The 15,591-nt window shown below is 33.8% G+C and overlaps 2 protein-coding genes across 6 annotated transcripts in view; one reads left to right on the forward strand and one right to left on the reverse strand.

Moving 5' to 3' along the window:
* The window catches only part of LOC107035769 (fasciclin-3), a 325,662-nt gene extending 317,381 nt beyond the window's left edge, over positions 1-8,281 (reverse strand). For all 4 annotated transcript variants that reach the window (XM_015253344.1, XM_015253343.1, XM_015253347.1 and 1 more), the window contains exon 1: positions 7,920-8,281. In XM_015253344.1, the coding sequence (XP_015108830.1) occupies positions 7,920-7,995 (76 nt within the window). In that variant the 5' untranslated portion in view covers positions 7,996-8,281. The remainder of the gene's footprint in view (positions 1-7,919) is intronic.
* Positions 8,282-10,399: 2,118 nt separating this feature from the next.
* LOC107035726 lies at positions 10,400-12,975 on the forward strand. 2 transcript variants are annotated; one of them, XM_015253290.1, is made up of 4 exons: positions 10,403-10,518; positions 10,593-10,942; positions 12,334-12,665; positions 12,739-12,975. In XM_015253290.1, exons 3-4 carry the CDS (start codon positions 12,335-12,337, stop codon positions 12,831-12,833), a joined length of 426 nt encoding a protein of 141 aa, XP_015108776.1. In that variant the 5' UTR covers positions 10,403-10,518; positions 10,593-10,942; position 12,334; the 3' UTR covers positions 12,834-12,975. The 2 variants fall into 2 exon arrangements, with proteins under 2 accessions (XP_015108777.1, XP_015108776.1); XM_015253291.1 differs by lacking the exon at positions 10,593-10,942 and having other exon boundaries at positions 10,400-10,518.
* Positions 12,976-15,591: the final 2,616 nt, after the last annotated feature.

Here is a 15,591-nt window from a genome sequence, read left to right on the forward strand (position 1 = left end):
GTTTCATCGGGCTATTGCTGCACTTGACATGAAGTACGGTTAAATTGAAGGGACGGTCATACTGAATGGACAAAAGGCTACGAAATATTATGGGATATCCTCCGGGCACCAATGAAACTGTGAAATGAGCTTTTACTGGGATTTCCTGAATATTACCAGGATGTAAAAACAAAATGAATCGACGTTGACACAGAATTATCCATCTGTTGAGCTGAAAATAGAGAAATTCATAATGGAATTTTTTTTTTGTTTCTGTTGTTCAATATGAAATTGTGTCGCTAATAAGCCTTTCAAATTATCAAAAAATGCCTTTTGGTGCTCTTGATTTTTTTAAAATCGAGCTACACTGTTAAAAATTTTCGTCTGAATTTTCCGTCTGAATATTCCAATGATTTTCTGTTCTAATAATCTGAAAATCAATGAAATACTTGATTTTTCAGTTCAATTATTCTGTGAAAATTCGGTAAAATCAGGAAAATTCAGGGGAAATTAAAAATTCATGCCATTTTGTTTCTGAATAGTCATGTTCCACTGAAAATTCAATCAAGTTGTAAAATTTTCATCTCACTCCCACTTAAAACTCATGAATTTCCTTGAATTCTGCCTAAAGCTAGAAATTTCATAACCGTTTTTCCCTTACGAAAATTACTATCATATTTTCCATAAAATTTCAAATAATTTCTAACAGTGTACTGCTACAGTTGACACGAAGTACGATTAAATTGAAGGGACGGTCATACTGAATGGACAAAATGTCCGGGGCACCAATGAAACTGTGAAATGAGTTTTTTTCGAATTTCCTGCATATTGCTAGGATGTAAAAACGAAATGAATGGGCGTTGACACAGAATTATTCTTCTGTTGAGTTGAAAATAGAGAAATTGATAATGGAATTTTTCTTTGGTCTCTGTTGTTCAATATGAAATTACTTCGGTAATGAGTCATTTCAAAATTATCAAAAATATTTCTCTTGATGCTCTGTATTTTTATAATCGAGCTATTGCTGCACTTGACATGAAGGACGATTAAATTGAAAGGACGGTCGTACCGAATGCATGAAAGGCAACAAAATATTATGTGATATTGTCCGGGCACCAATGGAACTGAAATGAACTTTTTTTTTTAATTTCCTGGATATTGCCAGGATGTAAAAACGAACTGAATGGACGTTGACACAGAATTATTCATCTGTTGAAATGAAAATCGAGAAATTCATAACGGAATTTTTTTGTTTAGTTTTCATTGTTGAGCATTGAATTTTTTTTTCTATTGTGGAATATGAAATTATTTTATCATAAATTATTATAAAAAATGTCTTCTGTTGCTTTGCAGTAATTTCATTAATCGAACTATAGAATTATTAGTAGGTTTATTTATTTGTTGAGTAGACAATGGAAAAAATGATTATGAGATTTTGTTCCGTCTCTATTTTTGAATATGCAAATATTTTCTTATTAATGCGTCATTCTAAAAATGGTTTCCCATATTTCAGTTCAATTTCGATAATTACTGTTTCGCAATAATTATTGAAATTACGATTTTGCAAATAATTATCGCAAATTCTCTTTTTGTATTTGCTATCAATCGAGCTATTGCTACACTGGACATGAAGGATAGTTAAATTGAAGGGACAGTCGTACCGAACGAACAAAAAGCAACGAAATATTATGGGAAACTGTCCAGGCATCAATGAAACTGTAGGTTGAGTTTATTTTTATTTCCTGGATATTGCCGGGATGTAAAAACGAAATGAATGCACATTCAAACAGAATTATTCATTTGTTGAGTTGAAAATGGGGTTTTTGTTTGGCTTCTATTGTTGAACATTGAACATTCATTTTCAGTTTTTTACAGCGCAATGCGGAATCCTTTTGAAAATTAATAATTGCGAATAACCATGGAAAAATATTTTTTTCGAGAGAATTCAATAATCATTTTCCTCTGTATCTTTGATGTTCATTTTTTTAGTGTAAAAAATGTTCAACTTGAAGGTATATTCCTAGACAACAGGTTTAAAAAAAAAAAAAAAAGAAAAAAAATTCTAAGAGAATTAGAATTTAGAGAGAAAAAATTTCCGCTTCACCCAGCCGGGAATCGAACCCGGGTCTCCCAGATACGCGCCGGGCACTCTTACCGACTAAGCTACCGGGAACCACAGAAATTCACTCTCAAATTCACCTCAAACACCGCCTAACCTCCTTTAGGCATTAAAGAATTCTAAGAGAATTAGAATTTAGAGAGAAAAAATTTCCGCTTCACCCAGCCGGGAATCGAACCCGGGTCTCCCAGATACGCACTCGGGTTTTCAACTGAAACCCGAGTTGAAAACCCGAGTTGAAAACCCGAGTTTGTAGCAGCGATGTCAGACAAGATATGAATGTTTTTTTGGGCTCAAATGAAAGAGCGGGTCGAGAAATGGCGTGCTAGAGCCTCTAAACATGAGAAATGTCTCTAAAGATGATGTCTGTTTTCAATTGAACAGCAGAGTTGTGACATCATTTTCTAGGAGGACAATGGGGTCTAGGAGTATGTATAGATCATTGGGGTCTAGTAGTCTCCCCTGGTGCGAATAGTCACGGCCAAAAAATATTCTGAATTGATTGAATGATGGCTTAAAAAATTTCTTCGGATGTCCTTTCGACCGAGTTCGAAGATGAAGGCGATAGCAATAATCGTTATTTTGATTCATTTCAAAATTGCAAAAATTTTGTATTTTTGGAAAATCAGAATTCCGGGGATATCTTTGTGTAGAAGAAAGGGATATCAAGAATAATCATAATGATGATAACATTCAACTAAGTTGAAAATCTGACACAATTAATTAAAAACAAATCTCATTCAATTTAATAAAATGTAATAAACAATGAATTATACACAATAGATGGAAATTGTGTGCAAAATAACCATTCGGAAGCATATTGCTAATTTATTAGCAAAAATAACTATCCTATATGCAATAGAAGAGCAATTTCCCATTTGTTTTACGATTGTCCCCATGTTTTTCATGCATAAAGCTTATATTATTCCCCAGCTATTGAAATAATACCTTATGTCATCGCTTTCGGCTCGGATTATAAAGTCACATTCGTCAGATAATACTTTTATCGCCGTGTGACATACAATATTTTATGTCACTGGGCCCGAAACTGGGCCTCGCTCCGCTCGGTTAGATCGCGGTTTATCGAGCCTAGCGACATAAAAAAATTCTAACTAGCTGTACTACACAGTTTAGGAGATAATAAATAATGAAATGCTCATGTGAAAACGGTTCTTACGACGTTCTTAAAAAACGAATTCATGGTAGATTGATAAATTCCGAATGGGGTAAATTTTTTCTAAAATTTACTTGCTCACAGTTTCTGCGATATTCAACTCTAAAAAATCGAAATTTCGTGAAATCATTTCTTGTTTTCTAATTAATTAACACAAATGTATTGACTATATTACGACGAAAGCCATTTTCCACTTGTTGAAGATTTCATCAATGAAAAACATCAAAATCTAATTTTTCTTGTTTTTTAACATTAAAAGTGAAGTAGTAAAGTCACCGGCACGATGAATAAAGACCCCTGCAATTTTGAAAATTCAGTGTGTCCTCCCTTCGCGGTCCCTATGGACAGCTGCTCCTCATACCTCTCGACGATAATTTTCCTCACTCGAGAATTAAGTATTTAGTACACTACTTTGAGTGCACATTGAAAAATTCTCCCAGGCATTGCATCACCCACCCATACTTATCCATGTCTTCACTCTACCGTGAGAGACACTCAAGGTGAATATGCAACTTGAATACAACTTTGTCCCCCCGTATCGCAGCGAAAGGAAAGAACCCAGTGGCGTAAATGTGGCCCTACTGCACCGCTCTATCCACCATTCTCGTGTTATTCACCGTTGTAAAACATGAAAAAATAACGATAAATCCCCCGGTCTTGAACTCATTTCAGCCACGATTTGTTATAAATAGTGAATATTACGGGGCTATCGGTGATCCTCAACCCGAGAATTTACTATCGGTTAATTAACTCGAACCATTCGACAAAAGTCGAATTACTTCCGGCTAATTAATTTCCCCTGGTTTACCTTTTTAATTGCTCGACCTCAAGTTTCCTACCGTGTACAGGTCCACTAGGTCTGTATTTTTAATAACTCAGCGGCTAAAATAATCAGGATTTTATTCAATCCCTCCCCCTGAGATTTCGTTTTAATATTTAAGTCTCTCGCTAAGTCGTCGTAAACGGGAGAATTTATTCAACACATTCGCTGCTTTATTGGAACTAATAATAATAGAGGAGAGGCGAAATAAATTTTTATTTTTTTGGTGTTAATCTTCTTCACGTTTGCAATTGAATATCAGAATTTTTATTGGAGATTTTATTGTTAATATCGGTTTTTGATGTCTGAATTGATTTCTTATTTTGAATTGGCAGATAACGTTTAGAGAAAACTAAAAAAATACAGACAATAATTAATTTGAAATTAATTACAGACAGTAATTAATTCAGAATGAAGGATATCCAAGTACTTTAGCTATTTTTTCTCCAGTGGAATGCTTTTGGAATCGATTTCATGCCTGAAAAATTAGGTTTTCGAAAGTTTAAACAATTCCAACGAATGATTAAAAAAATTATAATTCTGCGCAAAATGTCATTTGAATGACGCTGAATGATCAGAAGTTTTTTCAGATTTTTCTCACGCAATTTAATTGACAAATTTTGATGATTGAAATGATATTTGAAAAATTTATCACTGAAAATCTCTAAATCAATCGCCAACATGATCAGGATGTCATTTAAAATATTTATTCAGTGCAATTTTGTCGTGTAAATCTTCAACATTTTTCGCTGAACACCAGAACTGTCAAAGATTTTATTACAAACACGTTTTTTTCAAGTCTGAACTTGACTCCTCATCTTTAATGGCTATAAAACATTTCGAACGTGATTTAAAAATAACGAAGAATTACGAAACAAATTACAATCCGTAATTTATGAGAATCATCAAAGCTCAGTAAAAAATTTCATCATTCAAAATCTCTCAATAGGTTACAATGACATTTAGAAATGTCGCTGTAATGATCAGCATTTTATGAATACCCCCCCGAGGTTTCATTTTAATAATCAATAAAAAAAATCGTGTAAATTTTCTTCAGCATTTGTAGTTGAACATCAGAACTTTCGTCAAATACTTTATTATAAACATCTTTTTTTTAATGTCTGAACGTTATTTTTTCATTTAGAACAGTTCGAAAATGCCTCAAAATAATTTAAAAAACATGAGCAATTCCAACAAAAAATACAATTCTCAATTTTTTAATCAGATCGAAATTATTTTAAAAATTTCAAAATCTCTAAATCACAATGGCATTTAGTAAAATCACTGAAAGGATCGAGATTTTATTCAATTCCCCCTGAGTTATCAGTTTAATATTCAACAGAAAACTTTCGAAAATAATTAAAATAACACGAACAATTCCCCCAAAAAATGCAATCCCTAATTTATTAATGAGATTTAAATCATCAACACTAAAATTGGAGAATCTCATATCAATTTTCTTCAATATTTGCAACTGAACATCAAAACTGTCATCAAAGATTTTATTGTAAACATCTTTTTTTTTATGTCTGAACGTAAATTTTTATTCAGATCAATTAGAAAATGTTTCGAAAATAATTAAAATAACACGACCAATTCCCACAAAAAATGCAATCTCTAATTTATTAATGAGATTTGAATCATCCATCCAAAAATTGGATAATTTCATCGGTGAAAATCTTTGAATAAGTTACAATGACATTTACAAATGTCACCGTTGAAATTTGTCGCTCCAAGTGACACAGAGACAATTCAATGTTCCAATTGAAATAACCACCAACTGTGAATTTTTCTGATTTAAAACATCCCAGTTATTTAGTGGGACAGCTGTCACACTGACTGAGTGTTTCACAAATACCGTTCACCACGATAATTTCACCATAAAAATGAAAATTCTCACGCTGAGAACATCTTCGGTACAATAACGAACCCGCCGCTTCTCAATGTACCCACTAGCTAATTAACGAGAACAATAAACTATTGATTAATCCCCCAATATTGAAAATGGGAACAACGATTAAGCGTGCTGATGCGTTCCCGTAGAAATACGTCAGTTAATTATTAGCTTTCATATCGGTGATTCCGACAGATGATGCGTCATTATCTGTGATAATCATTATAACGGAGAATGTCGTGTGTTTAGAAGCGCTGGGGGTAAAATTGATGCGGGGATTCTAGCGTGCATGATTGATATTCATTTATTTCTCTGTCTTATCAATTTTAGACGTGAGTTTATTGCTGAATTTTTGGTATTGCAGAAATTGTAGTCGGGTCAAATCAAATTGCATAATGTGTGGAAGGGGGGATAAATTATGAGTTTTTCAGCATCTGTATTCACTAAATAGAGAAGATTCTAAGAAAACTTATTGTTGTTGATCATCAATGACTGGAGATCGGTTGAGTGAAAAATAACTTTTTTTTTTCATTTTAAAGATAGTTTTTCAAGCTTGAAAGAGAGACGTGATTCATCCAAATTGCACCACTTAGTTTGAAAATATGAACGGTTTTATATTTCCATCAGACTTTTTTCAATTTGACTAAAATAAGATTCGAATAAAATTACTATTTTTGATTATTAATAACTCGAGATCGGCAAAGTGAAAAATAATTTTTTTTTTCATTTCAAAGATATTTTTTGAAGCTTGAAAATGGGACCTGACTCATCCAACTTGCATAATTTAGTTTGGAAATAGGAACGGTTTTATAATTTGCTTCAATCTTCGTCACATTTGACCAAACTAAGATTCGAGTAAAATGATTATTTTTTGATTGTCAATATAACTAGAGATCGACAGAGTGAAAAAAAAAACATTTTTTTCCATTTCAAAGATATTTTTTTAAGCTTGAAAATGAGACCTAACTCATGATTATCGTTCCATTTAGTACGCAGATATGAACGGCTTTACATTTTATTTCAAACTTTCTCAATTTCGACTAAAATAAGATTCGACTAAAATGACTGTTTTTGATTGGCAATAACTAGAGATCGCCAGAGTAAAAAATAACAATTTTTTTTTCATTTCAAAGATATTTTTTCAAGCTTGAAGATGGGACCTAACCCATCTAAATCGCATCAATTAGTTCGGAGATAAATCGCTTTTACGTTTTGCTTCAAACTTCTTCAATTTTCGCTAAAATAAAATCCGTAAAAACTGACTATTATTTCATCTCCAATAACTGGAGATCGGCAGAGTGAATACAATTTTTTTTTCTTTCATTTCAAAGATACATTTTCAGCCTTGAAAATCCCACTTGACTCCCCCAAATCGCACCATTCCCTCATCAGATATCGACAATGCCCCATTTTCCTCCCACCCCTGAATTGAAATTCGCATCCACCAGAAAAATCTCAAAATTTTCAATTCACTCGCCAAGAAGTACGAGATACACCCTCACCCCCGAAATAAACTGGAGAACCGTCAAAATCTCCGAGTAATCCACCGTCAGAAGCTGACGTTGAACGCAAAATTGAATACGCATTCTGAATACTAAAAACATTCGATATAAAACTCGCCCGAAATTCCCCTTCAACTCTGTTATTCCGCATCTCTCCGTGTTTACAAAACCACGTTAACCCAATTATCGATCACCAACTTGTCTCCATCACTATTTCGCGTACAACAAACGTAAAAACGACGTTCCGAAGGCTAATTCAGCCTAAACCCAGCCCCGTTTACGACGTAATAACTGTTACAATTTTTTTTCCACGAAATCCACTAGTCCTTTTAACAACCGCTCATTATTCCCCAACTACCGCCGAATAGCACCTCATAACGAGGTTAAAAAATTGACAAAACAGCACAAAACAAATTGACAAAACTACGCACCTTGTGCAGAAACAGCAACCACGACGAACCAGCAGCTCCACAGGATCATCTTGGCGTTTCCCCTCTGTCGTTCCATACTTCCTTCACTTCACAAACAAAATCAACACTTCAATCTCCAAAATACTCAACTAAAAAAATTGCACACAACAGCGCCGAACTCTCCAAACAAAATGGTAAATAAACCAAAACCACAAGTGGCAATGTATCACGCCGATAAAAACCCGCGTTAACCGAACAAAAAACTCCTTCACTCAGCGATTAAATCAACGATAACGACACGTTACAACTGGTGGTAATAATTGACGAGTAAAAAAAACCGAGTCAACTCAGACGCTGGGTAACCCAACTCGATAGCTCGACGCGCGAACACCGTCTGCCGCGCGTTTTGCTTTCGAGGCGATTCGTGAGAGTTCGGGGGCCGGCCCGAGGATAACCGAGTCACGATTGTAGACGGCCGATGATCCTTACCGCCCCCCACCCCCGGGTTTGTATATCGTGTACCAGCGTTTTTCGATACTCGAGTGCCCCCTGTTATGGAACTGCTGGATCTTGAATACAAATATTTTTGCCGCGGGTCTGGGGGGGGGGACTTGTTGATGTTTTGGGGATTATTTTCAACGGCGAAACGGTCTGGCATGGGTTTTGTTTTGATGATGAGGACAATAAGGGAGAGGGACGGGATTCTTTGAGGGATTTCTGAGAATTATTTTGTTGAATACTGCATTGTGAGGTGGGTTAATCTATATATTCTTAATATTTAGGCCTGAACTAATGAATGAATATTTTAACTCGCAGATGATAGAAGAAATGAATTGAATGATTATTTAATAATAATTATAATTTGATTTAATTATAACAAATTATAATAGGTGAAAGATGTTATGCTTTGATCTTTCTGTTTTTCTGATCTCAAGTAATAGACGAAAATTATTAAATGATTATTTAGTAATAATATAATTATTTAAGTAATAATTCTATAGGGAAGTGGCAAGCTAGGGTAAGTGCAGAAATGGAACTTTTTTAGGAGAGTTGAAAAATTTGACGTTTGAATTTTCGATTCAAGCAATAAAAATTTTTTTTTTAAATGCACTTATCCTAGTTTACCACTTCGCTAGAGAATCATTTAATAGTATTAAATAATTATAACAAATTATAATAGTTGGAAGATCTATTATAATAACTAAAAGATCTTCACGCACGAGAAAATTTAATAGAGAAACCTATCGAATTCGTTAGAAAATTCTATTAAATTTCTATTAAACTTTCTATTAGTTTTTGGCTGATTCTATTGACATGTTCAATAGAAAAAATTCAATAGAATTTTCTAACAAATTCGATACGATTTTCTATTAAATTTTTTCGTCCGTGTTGCCAAGATACTGGGGTTTTGTTTGATGATGAGAACAAAAAAGGTGAGGGACGGGGCTCTGCGGGATTTCTATGAACTTTTTCTTTTGAATACCACATTGTAAAGTACTTACAGTTTAATGTGCATACTAGAGATATTTCGGTCTAAACTAATGAGTAAATATTTCTGATGCCAAACATTGGAAGAAACGAATCAAATGATTATTTATTAATTATTTGATAATAATAATGATTAAATAGTCAATAGTGAACAAATATTCCAAATCTAAAATATTGAGAGAAAAGAATCAAATAATTATTAATAATTAGTCAATTATTCACTTATAAAAGAAAGATCTCGTCCCAATACTATATTCGTTAAAAAATTTTAAATCAACAAAAACAGAATTTTCACATTTTTCCCTAAAGCCGCTCGTTTTCAGAATAAATACGAATTCAACAATGTTCATTGGAGCAAAATATGTCCCGAGAAAAGCATTAATAAGTGAATAAATACATAAACAAGTGGGAAATTGCTCTTGTCTTCATACCGTATAGTTACTTTGCTAATAAATTAGTAGATTTTGCACAGCATTTTCTCCTGTGGTACACAATGCGTTGTTTAATTTGCGGTATTAAATTGAATGAGATTTATTTTTGAACAATTATGTCAGATTTTCAACTCAACTGAATGTTACCATTATAATTATTCTTATTATCCCTTTCTTTCGTACAACCGATTGTCTTTTTTGCGGTCCTATCACTCCAAAGGAATTGAGAAAATTCACGGACGTTCAGGAAAAGTCGAAAACATTGAGGTATTCTTTTTAATTGGAGGTATTATCAAAAATCCTGGTATTCAATTTTCTCCTATATTCAGCCCGAGCGAAGCCGAGCCACACAGCTAGCAAAATAATAACGTTCATTTCACATCATTCAAAGATAAATGAATTAAAATTCCGTGTAAATAAATCAAAATTCGACACTGGGAGAAATAAAAATACTCAGATTTCTTGAAATCTTCATGACAATTAGCCCCCCTCATCGCTCCCCGCCCCGTCCACCGCCCACTTAACAATCGTGTTCCTGCGCTTTCGATACTCGAGTGCCCCCTGTTGCTGAACCGCTGGATCTCGACCAACACAAACATTTATCCCTCTATCCATCGGTTTTGTTCAAGTGTTGGTGATTACCTCCGCCTCAAAATGAGTCTACCAGCCCAATTTCAACGATAGAAACCCTCCGAAATTTGGTATTAAATCCTTCCAATAATTTCCAAAATTCTAGCTTCAAATACTCCGCTGTAATCTGCTCTCTGATTCATAGATTCGTGATATTTGGCTCGATTGCATGAACCGATCGATAATGGAAATCAAGCCCATCGACAGGTTCAACATTTGCTGTTCATTAAATGTACCAGATGCCAAATATTGACGGCAGAAATAAATCGCTAAAAAATCGTGATGTAAACCTTTGAAATTTGGCTTCCCCTCTCTTTATCCGTTCCCCCTCCAATTTGAACGTTTATCTCTGATAAAACGGTTTCTTTTCGATGTATTCACTCGACAAGTGGCTGTTTCATACGTGGTAGAAGTTGCGTAGTCTCCCAGCATGTCCGCCAGTCACAACTTGAACGCTGACGTGTAACATTCCCCGAAGGAAGCACTAAACTCAAAGTATGTTGATAATTTTGTTATTTCATGAATTAAAATACTGTAGTTTGGTTTCTGTGACTGTTAATTCTTGATCGAGAGATTGTGGGGAGTTTTGCGGATTATTCTAGGCCTGGGTTTTGTTGCTAATGGTTTTAGTTGGGAATCATTCACGATCTGACAATCTTTCATAATCAACAAATACTGTATTTCGAAGTTTGAATACAACCAGAGCGATTTAATTTAGGAAATGTATTCCTCATTTATTTATTCGAAATTTTCTTATTGAGTGCAACGGTATTTTTGAATGTTCATTGCAATGAAAATGTTTCAATTATACGATTTATTCAATTGAAATTGAGGATTCCATAAAATTGAAAAACTTGTATTTTTTGCAATTGTTAATTGTTGATATTTAGAGGGATTCAGAGGAAATTGTTGATGTGGTGAGCACTGTGGAGGCTTCTAGCCCTGGGTTTTGTTACAAATGGATTTTGTTACGAATTATTAACGATTTGAGATTCGTTCACATTCAACAACAACATCGGACAACTCGTTATTTGTTTGGATGTTTTTTTGACCAAGTTCGAAGGCGATAGCAATGATCGTTATTTTTATTTATTTGAAAATTTGCAAAAATTTTGGATTTTTTGAAACTCAGAATTCCGGGGATATCTTTGAATATCATGCTTCAAATTAATTCAATCCTATCTTAAAATGTTTGTTTTGATGTCATTAAGTCGAAGTTAAAACATGATTACGATAGCGATATTGATTGATTTGATTTTTATCCTGATTGTTGAACATTTCGAATTTTTCATGAATTTCCCTGAAAGTGAGCTTTCTGATGGTTTCTTCAAATGTGATGTTTCAAATTCATTCAAGTATGTGTAAATAAAATTTTTCTATTAACATTTTATCGAAGGGCTGAAGAGAGAGATAGAACCGTAAAAAAGACAATCGGTTATACAGAAAAAAGAGATAATAATAATAATGATGGTGATAACATGGAACTAAGTTGAAAATCTGACAAAATTAGTGGAAAAGAAATCTTATTCCATTTACTAAAATGAAATAAACAATGAATTATACATGATAGAAGGAAATTATGTGCAAAATAACCATTCGGAGGTATATTTCTAATTTATTAGTAAAAATAACTATGTTATATGCAATACAAGAGCAATTTCCCACTTGTTTTCCATGATTTTCATGAAATAATGGAACTGAAATTTACAGTCTCCATTGATCTTTCATCAAATTGTGAACTCTCAATGGCGAAATTTCCTGAAAATTCAACAAATTTCCAATAATTGTACCAGAAATGTCAGCCGAAAAATCCCACCAATGAAATTATTCTTACGAATTAAAAACCTGTACTTCATTTTCAACAATTATTAATTGTTGCTCTTCAGGATGTGGCGAGCGCTGTGGATGCTTCTAGCCCTGGGCATTGTCATCGCCTCGGGAGAGACAACCGGCGACGCCGAAGACGCCAGTGTTGAGGTGGATCCTAGCGAGAATATCGATGTTAACATTCCTGGATTGGATAAAAAAATACCGTCCCCTGCGGAATTACTGAAGATGCTGGACTCGATGGACTTGTCTGACGAGGAGAAGGAAAACATACGCGAGAGTATTATGAGGAATCCTGAGGGTCTGAATAATGCCGTCGGGGGTTCCGGGGGATTCCTCTATCAGGCACTTGTGCTCTTGTCGCTGCTCAGTGTGCTGGCACTTATTTTTGGTGGGTTGATTTAATCTGGCGCATGTGGTGGGTGATTATCATTACTCGAGGGTAATTTGAGGGCTTTTTGCAGGGTTCTTCGGGTACAAACTGTACAAGAGTCTTGTCGCAAAGGAGCTCAAACGCGAGATGAAGAGGAAGCAGAAGGAGATGAAGAAGAAAAAGTGAGGGCTTTGTTCTTGTTGATTTCATTCCAGAGATATTTTTGTACCTTCATGAGGAGATAATTAATTGAGAATTGTGGAGACTGTTATTTGTACAGGGAGATTTTTGAAGAGAGCATTAAAAGATTATTTGTTATTAAGGATTATCATCGTTTTTTATTGAGCTCAATTCATTCTTTAGTTCAATTATTTGTTCGATGGTGAGTTATTGTGGGAATAATGGGGTTTGAGGAAACTGTTCAGAAGAGCTTTTGAAACTGGTTCCAAGCTTTTTTTGAATGAAACGATTTTTTTTTCGCAGAATTAATAATAAAATTTCACTCATTTTGATAATAATAAATTTTTTATTCGTTTTTCCCTGATTAAATCCCGACTAAACACTGATTAAACCTTGATTGAACCTTGATTAAACCCGGACTGAAAATGAATTCGAGTCTTGAGAGGGTTTGAATATAGAATTATTTGACAGAACGAAATAATACGCAAAATTTGGATGACATTTCAATTGATGATAGTACTATGACATGAAAAAATAGAAGAAGAGAATAGTGAAAGAAGAATTTTCAAAGAACCCTTCAATTATCCTACAATTATTATGAATTGTTTATGTATTCCTTGAAATCATCATAATAATTAATCCCATAATTATCATCATCCCATCCTTTCCCCTCTATATCTCCGCCCAATTTTTTTTTGCTGAAAATATTCCAACGAATAATTCAATTACTGATTGTGGGTTATTGTAACCCACATCTTCTCATCTCGTCCACCCGAAATTAATAATAAAGTAGCAGTGTATTCTTCACCAGTAACGATAACTAATTTCCTCTTTTTAATTTTTTCCCTAAACTCTCTGGGCAGTCTCACGTATCGATACAGAGGGGGCTAAAACTTTTTAATGAAAATTGTTGAACCGGATATTAAAATCCCCACCCCTTGTTCTGGAATATCGACGAAGACTGCTGTCTCCATTTATTATTTTCATAACGAAGAAAGGGTGTACACTGATTACATAATCGAAGGAATTTCCCAGGTCCGTTCACAATTAACTGTCAAAGCAAGATTTTCCAGGGGTATTAATTAATTCAGAAGTTAGTGATGCAGTCCGAATAGTTTGGAGAGGATATATCGAGTTTCGAGATGTGTAGAGATGGGATTATAATTAACGTTATGTCAGTGGACTCTGTCAGGCTGCGATCCAACTTGCTAGAGGATGTTATTTCGGGTATTAAGCGTTATCTATTTCGTTACAGAAATATCTCCTGTGATCCGAGGGCACTCTTATCAGGGATATTCACTTGAATAAGAGAAATTTATTGAGAATTAATTCACAGGGACGTGAGAATTTTCAACGTCGAGACTTCAAATTGGAATTCAAATCAATTCAAATCAATTTTTCCATTCGTTGTAACAATATTTTTGTTGAAAATGAATTATTATTTCAATGGAAATGTTTCAATTACATAAAATTAATCGTTCACTTCTGAGCAAATGAATCCTCCGTTAAAATAAAAAATGAAGGATTATTACAGATTAATACAATTGTTCTCTTCATCAACTGAACAATCATTTTATTTCCAGCAAATCAAGTCTTCATTTGGGTGAAGGAAACATTAATTTATGGTTAAAAAATTACTCATTTGATATAAATAAAAACGCAAATGAAAATCAAGTTTTAGTTTGATTCATTTGATTGAACATAAACGAAAAAATGGAAGAATAAATAAATAAAAATGACGAAAATATGAAGGAACATTCCTCTGTCACAACTTCAATTTCGACATTCATCAAGAAAATGAAAAATCGCAATCGCAAGCAGTTTCTCCCGAAGTCAAATTATAATATAAATTCTTTACCGTTGAATAATGCAAAAAAAAAATTTTATTCGCTCTGAATACGTTTTATCAATACAGATCATCACAAAAAATAGCTGTAATGATGTAAAACCGGAGAATAATGTAACAAATTTCAAGAATTAAAAACGACACCCAACTTATTCCATAGTTAATCGATATCCCAAACTCTCTTAGAACAATTGCACCTCCATCGATGGCTGTTCAAAGTTTAATTGTACCCTTATCCGATGGTTATAATTGCCAGCAAACTTCTACTTGTCCTATCCCACTCACCCCTCCCAAACCACAATCACTTCTGCGGAACACATTAGTTGCCTACGTGTTGGATTTGGTAGTTAGTTGCTACCAATTTGCATTCAACAATTCAAACGATTGAGAATCCAGAGGTATGAACAGCTCCATACGTTTCTCCAAAGTCTTTTGAATCAATTAATCGAGGGTATGGAATTTAACGGATATTACAAGCTCATTGAAAAATTCTAGGGATGTATACAACATTATTTTGGACGTTATGATGAATAATCAATCATTTTTATGGCAAATTATAGCGGGATGAAGTGTCAAGGAATGTTTTTTATCTTGACATCGAAAAAATCGTCATTTTTTTATTGAATCAAGATCCATGTTTTCTTCCGAATGGAAGCATTGCAATCGTTCAAATTTAAGTTTTGGATTTTTTGTGTTATATTGATCCATTATGATCCTAAAATTCTGAAAATGCAATTTTTAGACCTCGTCTAAAAATAATTGAATATTTTTCTTTCAAATGTTGGTATTGTTGAGCCCTATCGATCGCCATTAATTAAAATTTAATTCATTTTCATTCTGTTTTTTCAATTTCGAATTTTTTCGAAAATCAGTTGTCCCACGATAACTAAAAAAAATGTTCTGAAGTGATTGAATGAT

Source organism: Diachasma alloeum, unplaced genomic scaffold, assembly GCF_001412515.2.
Source record: "Diachasma alloeum isolate Michigan unplaced genomic scaffold, Dall2.0 Dall_scaffold_00200, whole genome shotgun sequence".
Classification (NCBI taxonomy): Eukaryota; Metazoa; Arthropoda; class Insecta; order Hymenoptera; family Braconidae; genus Diachasma; species Diachasma alloeum.